The sequence below is a fragment of the Mesoplodon mirus genome (genome assembly GCF_964341445.2).
Source record: "Mesoplodon mirus genome assembly, chromosome: 4".
NCBI classification, from domain to species: domain Eukaryota; kingdom Metazoa; phylum Chordata; class Mammalia; order Artiodactyla; family Ziphiidae; genus Mesoplodon; species Mesoplodon mirus.
In genome coordinates this window covers 145,089,387-145,110,173 of record NC_138979.1, presented here as the reverse complement: position 1 = coordinate 145,110,173, position 20,787 = coordinate 145,089,387, and the positions used below count along the sequence as shown (strand labels likewise).

The window sequence follows — 20,787 nt, the reverse complement described above, 5'->3', positions numbered from 1 at the left end:
GAAGGCCACAGGGCTTATTTTGGGAGTCCCAGAGGGCTGGGGGAAATAGAGACTTTATTCTTAAGGGGCTCACACAAAGTCTCACATGCTCTGGAACCCAGGGTAGAAGCAGTAATTTGGTAGGAGCTTGGGTCAGACCTACCTTCTGAGCTCTAGAGAGTCTCCTGGAGAGGCAGGAGATAACTCCAATTCACCCTGGGGACATAGACTCCCAGCAGTCATTTTGGGGAGCTCCTTCTACCACATGGTAACACCATTCTGGAATCTTCCTTCTAGATTATTACCACAGAACCCAGTCCCACTGCAGCCCAACAGTCTGCAGGCACCAGTACTGAGATGCCTCAGGGCAAACAGTTAACTGGACACTGACACAGCTCCACCTACCAGCAGACAAGCTGCCTTAAGACCCCCTGGGTCCACAGCCACCTCTGGACATGGCCCTCCTCACCAGAGGGCCCAGGATCTGTCCCCACACACCAGTGCACATACAATAGACCCAAGACCTCCAGGGCCTTCAGCCAGAGAGCATGTGGGGCCCAGGCCCCACCCACCAGTGAGCCTGTCCTAGCCTCAGACCCAGCTGTACCCACCAGCAGGCAGACACCAGCCACAGAAAAAAACAGCAACATCCCAGTCTATGGACTAGGCCTGCCCTGGAACTGGCTGAGCCTGGTCCCTGCCCACTAGGAGGCCAACACAAGCTTCAAGATACCAGCCCCTGCAGCCAACCTTGTCAGGAACCAGCCCAACTACCAGAGATCTGACACCTGCTCTGGGACCCCTAGGCCCTACAACCAGACCCCAGGACATGGCTCTGTCCACCAGTAGACCGGCACAAGCCCCAGGACCTGGCTTCATCCACCAGTAGGTGGGCAACAGCCCCAGGTTCTCCTGGATCCTGACTCTGCCCACCAGTAATACAGCACTAGCCCTGGGACCTCCAGGGTTCTGCAGTCAGCTGCCTCATGATCAGACCCCACCAACCAGCAGCTGACAGCCTCTGCACAAGGCAGGACCTGGCAACCAACCAGACCAGGGCCAAATAAACCTACCAGACCTCTGGTGTAGTCAGCTCGCCACAACAGAAATACCCACACAGTCCTCATAGAAGGAACCCCTAGAGCATATAGCTCTGGTGACAAGAGGGGAGTGTGCTATTGGGACTCATAGGATGTTTCCTACAGAAGGCCACTTCTTCAAAGTCAGGAAATACGAACAACTTACCAGGGGGTATATAAAAATAAAAATAGCAAGTTAGGCAAAATGAGGTGACAGAGGAACATATTCCAATTGAAGGAACAAGATAAAACTCCAGAAGAACTAAGTGAAGTGGAGACAGGCAATCTACCTGAGAAAGAGTTCAGGATAGTGATCGTAAAGATGATCAAAAAAATGGGAGAAGAATGGATGCACAGAGTGAGAAGTTAGAAGCTTTTTCTTTTCTTTTTTTTTTTTTTTTGCAGTATGCGGGCCTCTCACTGTTGTGGCCTCTCCTGTTGTGGAGCACAGGCTCCGGACGCGCAGGCTCAACGGCCATGGCTCACGGGTCCAGCCGCTCCGCGGCATGTGGGATCTTCCCCGACCGGGGCACGAACCCACGTCCCCTGCATCAGCAGGTGGACTCTCAACCACTGCACCACCAGGGAAGCCCAGAAGTTTTTAACAAAGATTTAGAAAACATTAAAGAATAAATATAAAGAGATGAAGAATACAATAACTGAAATGAAAAAATACACTAGAAGGAATCAACAGTAGACTAAATGATACAGAGGAACAGAACAACGAGCTGGAGACAGAGAAGTGGAAATCACTTATGCTGAACAGAAAAAAGAATAAAAAGAAATGAGGACAATTTAGAGACCTCTGGGACAACATCAAGTGTCCAAAAAGGAGAAGAGACAGAGAAAGGGGTTGAGAGCATAGTTGAAGAGATAATAGCTGAAAACCTCCCTAACCTGGGAAAGGAAACAGACATTCAAATTCAGGAAGTACAGAGAGTACCATACAAGATTAACCCAAAGAGGAACACATCAAGACATATTGTAAATAAAATGGCAAAAATTGAAGATAGAGAATATTAAAAGCTTCAAGAGAAAAGCAACACTTTATGTACAAGGGGACTCATGCAAGGTTATTAGCTGACTTTTCAGCAGAAACTCTGCAAGCCAGAAGGGCACAATATTTTTAAAGTGATGAAAGTGAAAAACCTACAACCAAGAATATTCTACCCAGCAAGGTTCTCGTTCAGATTTGATGGAGAGATCAAAAGCTTCACAGACAAGTAAAAGCTAAAAGAGTTCAGCACCACCAAACCAGCTTTAAAAGAAATGTTAAAGGAATTGCTCTAAGCAAAAAAGGACACAGTGAGAAACATGAAAATCATGTGAGGAGAAAGCTCATCGGTAAAGGCAAATGCACAGTAAAGGTAGGAAATCTTCCCCTCACAAAGCCAGTAGGAAGGTTAAAAAACAAAAGTAGTAAAATCATCTATATTCACAATAAGCAATAATTGTGAGAGGAGGAGAGTAAAATGCAGGGTTGTTGGAATGCATTTGAAATTAAGAAATCAGCAACTTAAAACAATCATGCATATATATATATAGATAGATAGATAGATAGATTGCTATATAAAAACCTCATGGTAACCACAAACCAAAAATCTATAATAGATACATACACAAAAAAGAAGTGTTATCTTTAGATAACACTAAAGATAGTCATCAAATCACAAGAGATGAGAAAAAAGAATAAAGGAATTAAAAAAAAAAGACCTACAAAGACAACCCAGAAACAATTAACAAAGTGGCAATAAGAACATACATATAAATAATTACTTTAAATGTAAATGGACTAAATGCTCCAATCAAAAGATATAGAGAAAAGAAATGAGAAAAAAACGATTACATGGAGACTAAACAACATGCTACTAAAAAACCAACGGGTCAATGGGGAAATCAAAAAGAAAATTAAAAAATATCTTGAGACACAGGACAATGAAAACAAAACCATACAAAATCTATGGGATGCAGCAAAAGCAGTTCTTAGAGGGAAGTTAATAGCGATACCGGCCTTCATCAAAAAAACAAGAAAAATCTCAAATAAACAACCTAACCTACCACCTAAAAGAATCAGAAAAACAAGAACAAACAAAATCTAAATTCAGCAAAAGAAAGGGAATAACAAAGATCTGGGAGGAAATAAATAAAATAGGGATTTAAAAAAACAATAGAAAAAAATCAATAAAACCAAGAGCTGGTTCTTTGAAAGGGTAAAGAAAATTGACAAACCTCTGGCCAGGCTCCCCAAGAAGAAAAGAGAGAGAACCAAAATAAGCAAAATAAGAAATGAAAAAGGAAAAGTCTCAACCACAGAAATACAAAAAACAATAAGAGAATACTATGAACAATTATATGCCAACAAATTTGACAACCTAGAAGAAATGGACAACCTTCTAGAAAATAGAGCCCACCAAAACTGAATCAAGAAGAAATAGATAATTTGAACAGACCAATCACTAGAAATGAAATAAAATCTGTAATAATAAAAAAAACTCCCTGCAAACAAAAGTCCAGGACCAGATGGCTTCACAGGCGAATTCTATCAAACATACAAAGAACATATATTTACCAATTCTTCTCAACCTCTTCCAAAAGTTTGAAGAGAAGGGAACATTCCCCCAAACATTCTATGAAGCCACAATCATCCTGATACCCAAAGCAGACAAAGATACCACCAAGAAAGAAAATTACAGGACAATATCTTTGATGAATATAGATGCAAAAATTCTGAACAAAATATTAGCAAACTGAATCCAAAAACACAGTGAAAAAAATCATACACCATGACCAAGTGGGATTCATCCCAAGTTCACAAGGATGGTTCAACATACACAAATCAATCAATGTAATACACCACATTAACAAAAGAAAATTTAAAAACCACATGACCGTCTCAATAGATGCAGAAAAAGCACTTGAAGAACTTCAACATCGATTCATGATAAAAACCCTTACCAAAGTGGGTATACAGTGGACATATCTCAACATAATAAAAGCTATTTATGACAAACCCACAGCCAGTACAATATTCAACAGTGAAAAGCTGAAAGTCTTTGCACTAAAATCTGGAACAAGACAAGGATGCCCACTCTCACGGCTTCTGTTCAACATAGTATTGGAAGTCCTAGCCACAGCAGTCAAACAAGAAAACAAATAAAAGGTATCCAGATTGGAAGGGAAGAGGTAAAATTGTCACTACATGAAGATGACATGATACTATATATAGAAAACCCTAAGGACCCACACAAAAACTACTAGATCTGATAAATGAATTAAGCAAAGTAGCAGGATACAAGATTAACATTCAGAAATTGGTTGTATTTCTTTACACTAACAATGAAAATCAGAAATAGAATGTAAAAAAAAAAGAACAATTCCTTTTAAAACCACACACACTAAAAAACCTAGGAGTAAACCTGACCAAGAAGGTGAAAGACTTACATGCTGAGAACTATGAAACATTAGCAAAGGAAATTAAAGAGGATTCAAAGAAATGGAAAGATATCCCATACTCTTGGATTGGAAGAATTAATATTATTAAAATGGCAATATTACCCAAAACAATCTACAGATTTAATGCAATCCTTATCAAATCATCCATAACATTTTTCACAGAACTAGAATAATCTACAAATTTATATGGAACCATAAAAGACCCAGAATTGCCAAAGCAATCCTGAGGGGGAAAATAAAAAGCAGGAGGCATAACTCCCCCAGACTTCAGACAATACTACAAAGGTATAGTAATCAAAACAGTGTGGTATTGGTACAAAAACAGACATATAGATCAATGGAACAGAATAGAAATAAATCCACACACCTACAGTCAATTAATCTTCAACAAAGGAGGCAAGAATATAAAATGGGAAAAAGACAATCTCCAGCAAGTGGTGCTGGGAAAGTTGGACAGCCTCATGTAAATCAATGAAGTTAGAACACACCCTCACACCATGCACAAAAATAAACTCAAAATGGTTTAAAGACTTAAACATAAGATATGACACCATAAAACTCCTAGAAGAGAGCATAGGCAAAACATTCTCTGACATAAATCATACCAATGTTTTGTTAGGTTAGTCTCCCAAGGCAATAGAAATAAAAATAAACAAATGGAACATAACCAAACTTACAAGCTCTTGCACAGTAAAGGAAATCATTAATAAAACAAAAAAAGATAACCTACGGAATGGGAGAAAATATTTGCAAATGATGTGACAGATAAGGGATTAATCTCCAAAATATATAAACAGCTCACACAACTCAACAATAAAAAAACAATCCAATCGAAAAATCGGCAGAAGACTTTAATAGACATTTCTCTAAAGAAGACATACAGATGGCCAGTAGGCACATGAAAATATGCTCAACATCACTAATTATTGGAGAAATGCAAATCAAAACTACAAGGAGGTACCACCTCACACTGGTCAGAATGGCCATCATTAAAAAGTCTACAAATAACAAATGCTGGAGAGGGTGTGGATAAAAGGGAACACTTCTACACTGTTGGTGGGAATGTAAGTTGGTGCAGCCACTATGGAAAACGGTAGGGAGGTTCCTCAGAAAACCAAAAATAGAACTACCATATGATCCAGCAATCCCACTCCTGGGCATATAACTGGACAAAACTATAATTCAACAAGATATATTCACCTCTGTGTTTCTAGCAGCATTATTCACAATAGCCAAAACTTGGAGACAACTTAAATGTCCATCTACAGATGAATAGATAAAGAAGAAGTGGTACATATATACAATGGGATACTACTCAGCCATAAAAAAAGAACAAAATAATGCCATTTGCAGCAACATGAATGTGACTAGAGGTTATCACACTAAGTAAAGTAAGTCAGAAAGAGAAAGACAAATACCATATGATATCACTTATATGCAGAATCTAAAATGTGACAAAAATGAACCTATCTACAAAACAGAAACAGACTCACAGGCAGAGGTCAGACTTGTGGTTGCCAAGGGGAGGGGGAGAGGGATGGACTGGGAGTTTGGAGTTGGTAGATGCAAACTATTACAGACTATTACATTTAGAATGGACAAACAACAAGTTCCTACTGTATAGCACAGGGAACTATATCCAATCTCCTGGGATAAACCATAATGGAAAAGAATATTTTTAAAAAAGAATGTATATATGTGTATAACTGAGTCACTTTGCTGTATAGCAGAGATTGGCACAAACTGTAAATCAACAATTTTTCAATTTTAAAAAGTATTAAAAAAAAAAAAAAAGACATAGAGTGGCTGAACGGATCCAAAACCAAGACCTACAAGAAACTCACTTCATATCCAAAGACATAAACAGATTGAAAGTGAGAGATGGAAAATGGTATTCCACACCAATGGAAATCAAAAGAAAGCCAGGGTAGCAATACTTTCATCAGACAAAACAGAATTAAAATAGAGTTAAAGTAGAGACTGTTACAAGAGACAAAAAAGGACACTACATAATGATCAAGGGATCAATCTAAGCAGATATAACAATTGTAAATATACATGCACCCAACATAGGGGCACCTAAATACATAAAAGCAAATATTAACAGACATAAATGGACAAATTAACAATAACATAATACTAATAGGGGACTTTAACACCCCACTTACATCAATGGACAGATCATTCAGACAGAAAATCAACAAGGAAACACTAGCCTGAAGTGACACATTAGACCAGATGAAATTAACAGATACATATAGAGAGAGAACATTCATCCAAAAGCAGCAGAATATACATTCTTGTCAAGTGCACATGGAACATTCTCCAGGATAATCACATGCTAGGCCACAAAATCAAGCCTCGGTATATTTAAGAAAATTGAAATCATATCACCATCTTTTCTAACAACAACACTATGAGACTAGAATTCAACTACAAGAAAAAAACTGCAAAAAACACTGACATGTAGAGGTAAACAATGTGCTACTAAACAACCAATGAATCACTAAAGAGATCAAATAGGAAATAAAAAAATACCTGGAGACAAATGAAACAAAAACACAATGACTCAAAATCTATGGGACTCAGCAAAAGCAGTTCTAAGAAGAAAGTTTATATAGCTATACAAGCTTACCTCAGGAAAGGAAACATTTCAAATAAACGATCTAATTTTACACCTAAAGGAGCTAGAAAGCAAAGAACAAACAAAACCCATTAGTAAAAGGAAATAGATCATAAAGATCAGAGCAGAAATAAATGAAACAGAGGCTAAAAAAATTGAAAAGATCAATGAAACTAAGAGCTATTTCTTTGAAAAGATAAACAAAATTGATAAACCTTTAGCCAGACTCATCAAGAAAAAGAGAGGGTCCAAATCAATAAAATCAGAAATGAAAAAGGAGAAGTTACAACGGACACGGCAGAAATACAAAGAATCATAGTTGCTATGAGCAACTATATGCAAATAAAACGGACAACCTAGAAGAAATTCGTAATTATGTACAATCTCCCAAGTCTAAACCAGGAAGAAATAGAAAATATAAACAGACTAATTACCAGTAATGAAATTGAATCAGTAAAAAAAAAAAAAATCTCCCGGTAAACAGAAGTCCAGCACCAGGTGGCTTCACAGATGAATTCTACCAAACATTTAGAGAATAATTAACACGTTTCTTAAATTATTCAAAAAAATTTGCAGAGGCAGGAACACTTCCAAACTCATTCTGTGATGTCAGCATCACCCTGATACCAAAGCCAGAGAAAGATACAACAAAAAAAGAAAATTGCAGACCAATATCACAGATGCAAAAACGTAGATGCAAAAGTCCTCAACAAAATATTAGCAAACCAAATCCAACAATACATCAAAAGGATAATACACCATGATCAAGTGGTATTTATCCCAGGGATGCAAGGGTTTTTCAATATCTGCAAATCAATCAATGTGATACACCATATTAACAAACTGAAGGATAAAAACCATATGATCATCTCAATAGATGCAGAAGAAGCTTCCGACAAAATTCAACACCCGTTTACGATAAAAACTCTCCAGAAAGTAGGCATAGAGGGAACTTACCTCAACATAATAAAGGGCATATATGACAAACCCACAGCTAACATCATTCTCAACAGTGAAAAAGCTGAAAGCATTCCACTCTCACTACTTTTATTCAACATATTGGAAGTCCTAGCCAGAGCAGAGAGACACAACAAAGTTGGATTTTAGTGATCAATCTGATGGAAAAGTGTATAGTGGATTTAATAGGAGACCCCGTTGGCAGTCTTACCAGTTAGGAATACAACAGTCAGCCTTACGAAGAAAAGGGAGGAAGCAAGCGTATCATCACTTTGCTTTCCTTGAGGTAAACTATTTGACTGTGATAACAGTTCTAATTCAGAACAGATATGTCATCCCAAACACCATTTTCTAATGTTCATTTCCAGTTAATGGATTTATCTTAAAAGACCCTTTGTCTTAGGGACACAGACCTTGCCAACATAGCATTCTCTTTTTAGGACCCCCTTTTTTAAAATTAGAAATGAACTCAGTGAATGTTCCATATATTTTACTGCCAAGGCATTTAAAAATCTGTTTTCCTTCAGAAAATTCTCAAACGGGTATGAACTCTTTCTTCCCAGGTACCTCCAGATCATCAGTTACTCGATGTAAACCTGGAGCCAACTGCCCCAGTTCACACAGTAGCATCAGCAGACAACTGTCCCCTCTGTCTGTCACCGAAGATTCTTCTGCTCCTATTCTTGAACTTCAGAGTCGAGGATCCTCTGGAGTGTGTGGACATAGAGCCGAGAGGCAGAACAGATCAGGTATGTGGTTAACCTCCTCTTAAATAACAGTACGTTTGGTGAGCTTTTGCCAGCAATGAAAGATCTCACCATTGGCACAGAATGTAGATGTTACATGGACTCTCAGGAGTGCATGTGGGGAAAGTTTATCAAGTGGGAGGAGAAGGAAGAACGGAAATGTGTAGATATAATCCATTAATGATGTACGGTGTACAGTGTAGCAGAGAAATAATACCAAAACCTATAACTGGAGGGTTTAACACATGGTTAAACAGTGACTTCTAATGAAGTTTATAAGGAAACTAGTTTTCTCATCTTCAAGATGTCAAAAGCCAGCATCTTTTACCTCAATCCTGGGATTTAGTAATAGCACCCTGTACCCATTCTGAGAAGAATAAAAGTACCAGTAAAATCACAGACTCTGCTCTTGTCTTTATCAGGACTGCCAGTCCTTGGAGCCCTTCTAGTTTTCCCAATTTTACACCTCCTTCACTTCAGTTGTCTCCCTGATCAGCATTTACTATTAAATCAAGAACTTTGGCATTTCCTCACATCTGCCTGACCACTTACCAACTCCTGGGTTACTTGGTTACTGGAATTGCTAGATAAATTTCCTTACTATATCCATGGATTTCCCAGCAAACTTATCATTTTAAAATGCAGCTGGGTCCATTAGGCTGCTGCCCAATACTGTTACATTTTGGTGGTGGACATCGTACTGCCTTCCCCAGAGATGCTCTCAAGCTCTGAGTCCATACTCACTTGCTCTCATCATATGACCACACTTCTACTTTCCTGAAAAGACTAAAACTATTGTGTGCTAAGAGATGCTTTCCTCTCTGCCTCAAAATGTCTCTGTTCTCTTGTTTGCTAATTTGCTAATTACCATCATTGTGGGGACCACCTTTGATTTTTGTGTTTGCTACCATTCTGATGTTGACTCCTTCTGCATCCATGATCACCTTCTCTCCATCTCTTCCACCTACATTTTCAATCTCTCCCTCTCCGTTTATTCCTTCAGCTTGGCCAGCAACATATTAAAATCTCTTGCATCCTTAAAATCAACAGTGACAACAGCAAAAACAACAAAATACTCTATTCAAAATAAGTGGGTAGTGAAAAAAACCTGAAAAAAAACCCCTCAAACTTTGAGAACACTAGCTTTAAAAAGTAAACAGAAGAGAAATGGTAATTCAGGGGACTCAGGTAAACAAAGGTACAAAGGAAGTGTGAAAGCCTCTTGTAGGGTCCTACTTATTTGATAAGAGGTTTTATGTGAGAAAAGATTTTTTCAAAAAATGACAATATTTTAAAATGGAATCTCAGCAACTATGGACCCCGAGGCTAAAACTCTTTTTTAAAAAGTGAAGAAAATTAAATCTTCAGAAAGTTTTAATTGGCTTTAATGAGTTACAGTAATATTCTTATCATCCCAGTTATCTTCAGAACAGTATGTTCCAGTTAATTAAATATGGTTAATAAATTTGCCCTACCTATCATATACAGGTTACAAATCTTAAAAACTGTACCATTAAAGACCACATGGGGCATGATTTACTCTTTCTGTAATGATTCAGAAGACATTTGGGGATATTCCTAGACACCAAAAAGAAAAGAGAAAAGGAGAATAATCTGAAGAGCAGCTCACCATTCTTTCATGAATGTTATGGTACTTAACCTCAAAAGGAAGCCCATGAGATAGATATTATCACTGTTTGACAGAGAACCTAAGATGGAATTAAACATATACTCAGGGCCATCCAATGGCAGGACTAGGACTTTCACTCATGTTTCCAAATTCCAGCGGCCTCTACCATCAATTTGTATGACTCCAATCAAGGTTCATAGAAATGGATGGAATTCCTGGTAAATCAATTTTAATGATATATACAAAACAATAAATCTAAGCAGGACTCTAGGAAATCATACTTAAAATGGTCAGAAAAATAAAAGAACTCTGGGCTTCCCTGGTGGCGCAGGGTTGAGAGTCCGCCTGCCGATGCAGGGGACACGGGTTCGTGCCCCGGTCTGGGAAGATCCCACATGCCGCGGAGCGGCTGGGCCCGTGAGCCATGGCCGCTGAGCCTGCGCGTCCGGAGCCTGTGCTCCGCAACGGGAGAGGCCACAACAGTGAGAGGCCCACGTACCGCAAAAAAAAAAAAAAAATAGAACTCTGGACAGCCAATCTTTCTATGGTATCTGTAGATAGTAAAATTAAAGAATTGTCAACAATTCAATTTAGTTAGCAGAGGAAAGAATAAGTCAATACTAGGTGGGGATTTAGGTGACTATTGGTGCCATCAGAAATATTCTCCATGCTCTGACCGTGGTACAGATGCAATCTTCAAAGAAGGTGACCGTGAAGGCAGATATCAACTCAAAGGGATACTTAAAATCTTTGTAGAATCATTCCTCCTTTATAAGCTATTCCCTGAGAATAATGTGATCTGAAGTGTAGTAGAGTACACCTTTCTCTTAATATCACTTCTATCAAACCTCATGCAAGACTGCCATTCCTGCCAGAAACAGAACTTTTTCTCCAAACCTTATCTGAAACGTCCAGTGCTTAAACAGGGAGCTCAAGCCTGAAACCTAGACAGAATCAATATTCAGAATAAAAAGTTTAGACCTTGGAGTCATACTGTCTTAGGCTCAACCTTGAACAACCTTTAATACAAGTCTCAGTTTTTTCATCTGTAAAATGGGAATAATACCTACTTAATTGGGTAGGCTTGTGTTCCCTTCCCAGCCTTCCAACACCAGAGTCTCTTATTCCACCTCTTATTCATTTTTGTTTTTTCCCTTTACTCTCTGTGTAAGCCACATGGTCATAGAGGGAATTTGCAGAACTGTTATCAAGTATAGTCTGTACACAGCCAAGGGAGCTGGCTAACATACTTACAGACTCATCTCAATGTCACTGCATCATGGGAGCTTCTCCTAATCATTATGCCCCCCTCCTCTTAACAAGTGCTTCTCCTCTGCTTCCATGTGGCCTTGTATCTGCCATACTTGGCCCTTATCATACTGTATTAGATGTGTTCTCTGGCCTTTGTCTAGATTATGAGCTCAAGTCTTTCTTGTTTGAACCCCTGGAACCCGACTATCTAACTCCTGGTAGTCTCCATAGGACTTTGTTGGATAAATAAATAAAAGAATACCAGTTTTCATCTTCTGGAGGCCTAGGCTCTGAGAACTCTGTTTATGAGACTTGGAAGTCATGTAGTAATTGCTGTGTTCATCCTTACTTGGTTTATATTCTGCAGTGAAGAATTCACTTTCAAATCTTGCTACCTACTTTCCCCAAATAATTATATCAGGAAGCCTTAGCTGGATGAAAGCCTTTACCCCAGTGGGGCAGTCCCACCTGGGTCATTAAGCAGTGCACACACATTCACAGCAGGAGAGCCAGCAGGTTCTGGAGAGGAAAAGTGAGAAACCATCCACTCTCACTTGCTATCTGTGGGCTGCACCACTTTCTTAACCCCAGGATAAGCCTTATGCTTAAAGGAGGTCCCTGGAGACACAGCAGAATCTTGCAGACAATTCTTCCTCCTTTCCCCCAGGATTCTACTATCTGGGGACTCAGGGTGACCACTGCTCCCATTAAATTTCCTGACAGGTACATAAATTCATTGTGTTAAACTTGTTTTCTCTATCAGGGGAGAAGGCCTTTATGATTGTCACTTTCAGAGAGCTTTAACTATTTTAGTGTGAAAAAATGCTACTAAATTTTCTTAGTAAATGTAAAAATACAAAGCAGAACTCACTGTGCTCCCAGAAACATATTAAGTCGTAATTTGCTCTGAGGTGGAAGGTAATTTTGTGCAGTCCAGACTTGCTCTGTTTTGGGGACACATCCTTTTCAACTTAATAGTCATCTTTGCTGCAGTTAAAAGAGAAAAAAGCAACTCAGTGGAATATAACAACAAATACTTATTTCTTGTTCACATTTCATGTCGGCAGACACAGGGTTCTGCTCATTCTCCCACACAGACCAAAAAGCAGCTTCTGTTTGGGATTCTCCATTCTAGTGGCAGAAAGGAAGAGCTAGAGAGGTAGTGGGACCCTGTGATACCTCTTAAAGCTTCTGCTGAGAGGTGGCATACCACACATCTGTTTATGTTTGATTAGACAAAGCAGGTTACGTGGCCAAGGGCAAAGCCTTTGGAGCTGAAATGTGTAATGCTCTCACGAGGAAGTGGGTAGGGTACACCCAGGAACAGAGAGCGTCCACCAAGTTCATGGGCATTGTCATAGCCTGGATAGGGGTCCAGATACACACTGTACCTTACAGAGCAGAGACTCCAGATTCCAGACAGAAAATGAGCTAGAGTTATGTCTCTTCAAATGACAGCAGGAGAAAAAAAAGAACAGTGGTGATTCTACTGTCTGCCTTTTTGATTGCTGTTTTATAACTTGATTTCCACACATTTGTATTCCTTTCCTGTTTGCAGGGGATGATGGAACACAGACTCATCCTGAGAATAGCAGCCAAGAAAACAGAATCAAGGCTCGCTGCCTATCCTGTACGTCTATGGTTCTGAAGGCCATCTGGGGACTTTTGATCATCCTGTCAGTGTCATCATCTTGGGTTGGAACCACACAGATTGTAAAAATTACTTATAAGAACTTCTACTGTCCATTTTTCATGACTTGGTTTTCAACAAACTGGAACATTATGTTTTTCCCAGTCTATTACTCTGGTCATCTGGCCACTGCTCAAGAAAAGCAATCTCCAATGAAAAAATTCAGGTAGGTTTCATGTTAAATGGCCAGTAGGAGATGGTTGGAAATAATTTCATGCAAATATGCATAATTTCATCTCTTTGGAATATGAGTTGAGTTGAGGAGTGTGGAGAGGCAGGATCTAAGGTCGGTAGTGAACATATTAACACGAAGAAACAGAATCAGTACCACCCCCAAAATTATTAAGTGTCTACAACATGCCAGGCACTGTGCTGGTGCTTTTGTGTATCTTATCTTTTTTTTTTTTTTTTTTTGCGGTACGCAGGACAGTTTTCTTCACCCGCTTACTGCTTCTCAGCAGAATGACAATAAATTTGTATTGCAGGAGCCAAAATAACCTTTCTTTCTTGCCCTTTTATCTAATGAAAGGAAGGAGGCATTATAAGACTGTTCTTGAAAACTTAAGACACTGTGAAGGCTTAATCTTCAACTTCCAATTTATCACCAGCTTGGAAGTGCCCGGGAATATTGAAGTCACACTGTGAACTGATTTTCCACGTGTGTCCATGAACGTTCATCTATCATTAAAGAAACAAAACCCAATTCAAGAATGATAAATGTTTTCTGGTTTGGAGGAAAGAAAAAAACCTTATACCTGTCTGGGATTGCTAAAAATACTTTATATTTCTTCCCATCAAAATAGACATGATGCTGGGGCATAAGATCTTTATTAATAACAATATTTAATACATGATTGCAGGGAACATGATTATCAGAATAAAATTCTCCCTGTTTGAAAATACCTCCATTTACCCATAGCATGTGTTCCTATGGTTTAGACACACATGCTGATAAAAACAGCAAAAGTTTAGTCTCGGAAGTAATACCTCAGAACACCGCAAAGCAAGCCAAGTCATTTTTCCGTATTATTTATTTTATTTATTTATTTTTTTTGCAGTACTCAGGCCTCTCACCGCTGTGGCCTCTCCCGTTGCAGAGCACAGGCTCCGGACGCACAGGCTCAGTGGCCATGGCTCACGGGACCAGCCGCTCCGCGGCATGTGGGATCTTCCCGGACCGGGGCACGAACCCATGTCCCCTGCATCGGCTGGCGGACTCTCAACCACTGCGCCACCAGGGAAGCCCCAAGTCAGTTTTATTGAAGAGAATACATTTACAAGAGGCTCCTGCTGACAGAAGTGTTGTTTGGGGAATGAGTCTCATCTTCACCGCATCTCTCATGTTGAGCTAACTCTGAATTTAGTGAGACCTGTAACTTGACAAGACACCGCCCCCTGTTAGTGCCTAGTGTGAAGTTGCCCATTTCTGAAACTGAATCAAAGAGCTTTTACTGTCAAGCAGAAAACATTGTCTGTGAAAGGAATATTCTCCAGTGGCCCCCTCCATATGAGAGGTAAACATTGCCAGAAAATGCTGAGATCCTTGATCTTTTTTCCCTGTAGACTCATTAACACCATCTGCCAAGAAGGCACCCGCTGAAGCTCTCATGGCAGAACAAAGGGAAAATAGAGTTAGTATCTAAGACTGAAAACAGGATTTGGCCCATTGTGCCAGACCCTATGCCTATTTTCTCCTTTTCTCTTGAATGCTATGAAAGCATTTCCAGTCTTTTTCTTATCACTGACATCAAAAGAATTTTCAGTAAGGTATCAAATCTAGATGGTAAGGATTGTTCATTTGGAAGTAGTTTTTGATATTTCCATCATTCCATTTATATACTATCAAGAGAATTCAATTGCCTCAGGTGAATTTGAAATTTAAGAAGAAAATAATTATATACCATAGTTTTGATGGTATATCAAAAGGGTATCAAAGGGTAATTTCTTAAGGAAAAAAACTCTAGAAAACATGAAACTAGAGCCAAAGATAAATTTGCCATGTGTCAGGAAGCTATGAAATGTGCTTAAGATGCCATCTGGGGCTTCCCTGGTGGCTCAGTGGTTGAGAGTCTGCCTGCCAGTGCAGGGGACGTGGGTTCGAGCCCTGGTCTGAGAGGATCCCACATGTCGCGGAGCAACTAGGCCTGTGAGCCACAACTACTGAGCCTGCACGTCTGGAGCCTGTGCTCCGCAACCAGAGAGGCCACGACAGTGAGAGGCCCGCACACTGTGATGAAGAGTGGCCCCCACTTGCCACAACTAGAGAAAGCCCTTGCACAGAAACGAAGACCCAGCACAGCCATAAATAAATAAATAAATAAATAAATAAAATTAAAGATGCCATCTTACATACAGAAAGGGTTCCATAACTAGTAGCTGCTGGAACAAGGATGTGCAGAGTTATGTTATTAGTGTCCCCCGACTTCTAAGCTTCTTTCCAAGTTTTGCCTCCTGTCAATGCCTCTTGTCTAGAGATTCTGATCTCATCATCCCAAGGAGAGACCTACTATTGTTATCTCCTTCTCCACAGAAATCCATCTTTAAAAAAAAAAAAATCACATTTCCTAGCACTTACTGCTTAAATGGCAAAAGGTTTTACCCAGATGAACTGGCGTTGGAATGGAGAGCATTTTTATTAATTCTTGTAACAGCAGTGACAAGTGGGGAGAAGGTGGGCAGTGAGATGAGAAGGGAAGAAGAAAGGGTAACAAGGAGGAAGCCAATACCTAGGGGTCAGGGTGAGCCAGGCCAAGAGCCTCTGCCAGGCAGCAGCACTTTGCCTGGGGGACTCTCCCCATCCATGTGCCTCCACTGGCTTCCCCACGGGGCAGGGTGTTCCCTCTCCTGAATCCAAAGTCTTTGCTGGAGAGCACTCTACCCAACATGATGGTGGGCTCTGGGAAGGAAGAACCATCACTGGCTAAGGCCAGTGATAAGAAATACTTTAATCAGAAATGGATTTGTTGTGGTTCTTAATAAACGTGTATTTTAAAGGACCTTTAGCAGTTATAGATGTCAGGATAAACCCACGACTCTCCACTCCAGCTCTCCCTGGCAGACTTCCTCACAGAGCAAATCCCTTTCTAAGTACAGAACACAAAATGTGTGCCCAGTTGCTCTGTGAAAACTGCTGCTTGCTCTGTGTGTAACTCTGATTTGAGTATCTCAAAGGTAGAGCTTTAGAAAGGCCATCCATTTTATAATACTGTAAATCAACTACACTTCAGTAATACAAAACAGGCCATCCATTTTATAATAATGTAAATCAACTACACGTCAGTAAAACAAAACAGAGAGGCCATCCATTTACCTGTGTGTGTGAGCACGTGTAATTTCTGTTTACTTTGCAAAAGGCTTTGCCTCAGGCTATTTAGTCCCTTCACTGATGTTCTGTCTCCTTCAAGTTAAAATTTAGCTTTGGGAATCCCATTTCCATTTTACAAAAGTCTTTCCATTTTGGTTGTCTGCCACATGAAAGTAAAATCACCACATGACTTGTCTATGTGTTCAAAATGCATTTTTAACCTTCCCAGAATCACTGGCCTATGATTCCCAGTGTTCTCAGCTGCTTGGAAGCAACGTTTACTATGAGACTTGATTTTGAAAGCCGTATCCCTGTGCTTGGAGCCTCACCACTTTGTCACGCCCTCCCCCCATGTGGTCCTCCTGTGGGGTAAATTGCTTCATACATGGGAGACAAACATTGGCTGGAGATTACTTTGCTTTGCAATACTTTGAAGCATAATTATTTCTCTTCAGAAAGAGCTAGAAGGGAAACCAGAAACTAGTACTACCTAGAGCCATTTAAATAGATTTATAAACATTATAAACGTGCAAATATGAATAACTTGTTGCTTCAAACAGAATATTTATACTACTTTTGAAAATACAATGCCTGGCACAAGATAGTTGCCCAATGAAAGCTTGAATGTTCATGTACAACTGAGTGAAAAAAAATAAAGCTGAATTTTCTCAGCCTGTTTTCAGTCCATAATTAAAAAGCTACTGCTATTCTATCACTTTCGATATTGCCTATATGTATCGCTAGCTTCAACATTTTGATTAAAACAATCCTTTGGGCTAAATAATCAATTTAGTCAGAAACCAAGCAAATCAAAGATTTAACTGAAATGACTATTTTTACACAATGAATTCAGACAATTACTCCAGAATGGCCAGGTGTTTCTACATAAATGCAACCTGAATTTTATTTATTTATTTTACCATTTGGGGGTTACCACAGATGCTTCCTTCATTTTTTTCTACCTTAAAAATGCTAGAGGAAAAAGAAATTTGTCCACTGGGCAGATATGTCAGAAAAAGGCATAATGTTTTAGGAATAATAAAATCCTAAGCTGTGCATGCCTACACATGATATGTGAGGCTGCACGTGGTCTGTAGCCTATTCAAACAGTAGCAACCATTTTGACCCTGTTGTATCCATCCACTGGGAAAGAATCATCTGTCTCTTCGAATAGCTAGTAATTCCAGCAACCATTCATTTCTGGATTTCTCCGGGCTTCTCTGAGAATGTTTGGCAACAGCAGAATGGCTACTACCCCCAGGAATCTCCAGAGAATGGGTAGGAAAGGCTTAGCTCTGTGCCTGGGGAGATGTGGACTCCTCCATGGAACGCTTTGTACTCACAGCCCGTAGGTGGCAGAACTGGGTTCAGTAGGTTCCACAGATGAATGTTGGGTCTTCAGGGTTTGTGCTCTTGCCTAAAAATGGCCGTCAAGAGTTAGTCTACACAAGATGTGTTAAAATTAATACCTGACTATTAACCTCTATTTCTTCTCTAGGGAATGCAGTCGAATTTTTGGTGAAGATGGTCTGACATTGAAGCTCTTTCTTAAAAGAACTGCTCCCTTTTCTATTCTATGGACTTTGACTAATTACCTGTATTTACTGGCTTTAAAGAAGCTGACAGCCACAGATGTCTCTGCTCTGTTCTGTTGTAACAAAGCCTTTGTCTTCTTGCTGTCGTGGATCGTGCTGAAAGACAGGTTCATGGGAGTGAGGGTAATGGCACACTTGATTCAATGCGTAAGGCCACATTTAATCATAGATCCTTGGTATCAGGAGAACTGCTTTGTTTTGTGGAGTTTCTGCAAAACTTTTCCCATTGGTTCTGAGTACAGATTGAAATTTGAAGTTGCACTAGGACGCCCAGGCAGTTACGACATCATGAGAAGATAAAGAGATTGTTTCCATTGGAATCAGTCAGATGATTTCAACAGGAGGCACTCAGGGAAAAGAAGTGCTTTTCTTAGAATTAATGGTGTGATCAACTCCTTCTGTCCTCGGGAAAGAAGGGTCTGAGAAAATTAGCCACAGTAAAGATTATGATTTGCTTTTTTTCCAATCAACATATGTTGGGACAACTCCCTCATGTTTTTTCCCCCCAGAGATGGATTTAATTAATATTGGTGTAAGTAGATCAGGTTACCAAACAGTAATTAAAGTCATCAGTAATGGCACAATGCTGTTAAAAGTGGCTATATATCTAGTGTGACTAACTAGATATGGAACTAAAAGCAATAACTCTTACTTTGGGGTACAAATCCTTAATTGAACTGCATTAAACTTCCACCAACCACTTCAGTTCTGAGTTTATCCCTTTCACAGGTAACATGGATTTAAAAATAAAATTTTTTTTGTATGCTTGATCTTTGTTAGATTGATTGAAAACCATGCAGATCTAAGGAGCCAGATCTCATTCATATAATCTGGCATGCCACCATGATGAAAATATTGAGTAAATAGTTCTTTGAAAGGAGGTCCAAATGAATAGCCTTTTTCCAGAAGATAAACATCACACAATTATTGTTCTCCGAAAGAGATGTCCAAGACTGGATCTGAAACACATTTTGCTATCAAAATATTGCTCTTGTTGCAATGATTCCAGGGTCCTTGCCCTACTAAATGCTGAAATTCATGTTTATATTAGAGAGAGAGTTTGTGACAGGTATCATCCTGAAAACTTCATCTTAATAGCCAATTAGCTAATTCTGGTTGTATCTTGGGAAATGCTGCTCAGAAATTCAGAACTGAAACTTGACATGAACAAGTGAAAAGCTATAGCAGAAGACAACACAAGAAACTGAATCAGTCCATGATACCATTAAACTATACCAGATGTGGTCCCATACTCATTCTCCATAGCTAATCTTAGATTTCACACCCAAAGGGCTTAGCATCATGTTTTCACACGTGAAGCATTGGTATCATCTGTCCACCATCACGTGCCCTGACAAGTACTTGAGAACAAGAACCTTCTTTACATTGCTCACTGATCCATTCAGCTTGGGCTACATAATTTGTGGGGCCCAGTGAAAAGTGAAAATGCAGGCCTCCTGTTGAAAAAAAATGTGAATAATTTCAACATGGCAACATCAGGGAGCCCACTGCATCTGCACAGGTCATATGCCCATGAAACTAGTTCTACCTCTATCTCTAACACCTAGAATAATACGAGGGACAAAGTAGAGACTCTACATATTTAAGGATATAGTGAATGAACTCATGCTTACAAGATCTTTCTCTTGTCTATCTACTACCACCTTGGATCACCCATGAGTATTTGGAGGGCCTTGTCAGAAGAGAGGGCAAGAAAGGAGATTTAGGGGCTTTTCTGCTCTTTCAGTGTCATGTGAATACGAAAAGGAAATAGATATGTTCACTATTAGATTTACCAGTGAGCAAATCAATTGTATTAGAGTGAATGAATGCATTTAACCATGGAACTTACTTATGCAAGGGGTCATATCAAAAGAAGCTTGATGTTTATTTGAGGACTTGTAGGGGGAAAAGCTCAGCTGTGTCACATTTAAATGGCAGATTTAGGAAATCTGCCTAGAAGCTACAAAGCATGTCTATCTTAAAATTTGCATCTGTGGTGGGTTTAATGGTGGCCCCCAATAAGGTGTCCACACTCTAATCCCCAGAACCCGTGAATGTGACCTTACTTGGAAAAATAGTCTTTGCAGACATAATTAACTTAAGGATTTTGCAAAGAGGAGATCATCCTGGTTGATCTGGGTGTCTCCTAAATCCAATAACAAGTATCCTTACAAGAGACACACACAGGAAAGACACACAGAAGAGGAGAAGGCAATGTGACCACAGAGAGAGAGATTGGAGTGATGCAGCCACAAGCCCAGGAAAGCCGGGGCAGCCACCAGAACCTGGAAGAGGCAGGCATGTAATATTATTCTCTCCCAGAGAGGTGCTGTTGGGAGCATGGCCCTGCCCAATTTTGAACTTCTGGCCTCCAGAACTATGAGAGAATAGACTTCTGCTGTTTTTAGTAACCAAGTTTGTGGTCATTTGTTACAGCAGCCTCAGGAAACTCATACAGCATCTGCAAAGTAATAAGA

The 20,787-nt window shown here is 39.7% G+C and overlaps 1 protein-coding gene across 1 annotated transcript in view; it reads left to right on the top strand.

The window, feature by feature from the left end:
- The window catches only part of SLC35F4 (solute carrier family 35 member F4), a gene marked incomplete at both ends in the record, with an annotated part of 286,092 nt that overhangs the window by 250,575 nt on the left and 14,730 nt on the right, over window positions 1-20,787 (top strand). Inside the window, 3 exons of the mRNA XM_082616750.1 lie at window positions 8,655-8,840; window positions 13,277-13,574; window positions 18,211-18,430. Coding sequence (XP_082472876.1) covers window positions 8,655-8,840; window positions 13,277-13,574; window positions 18,211-18,430 — 704 coding nt within the window. The remainder of the gene's footprint in view (window positions 1-8,654; window positions 8,841-13,276; window positions 13,575-18,210; window positions 18,431-20,787) is intronic.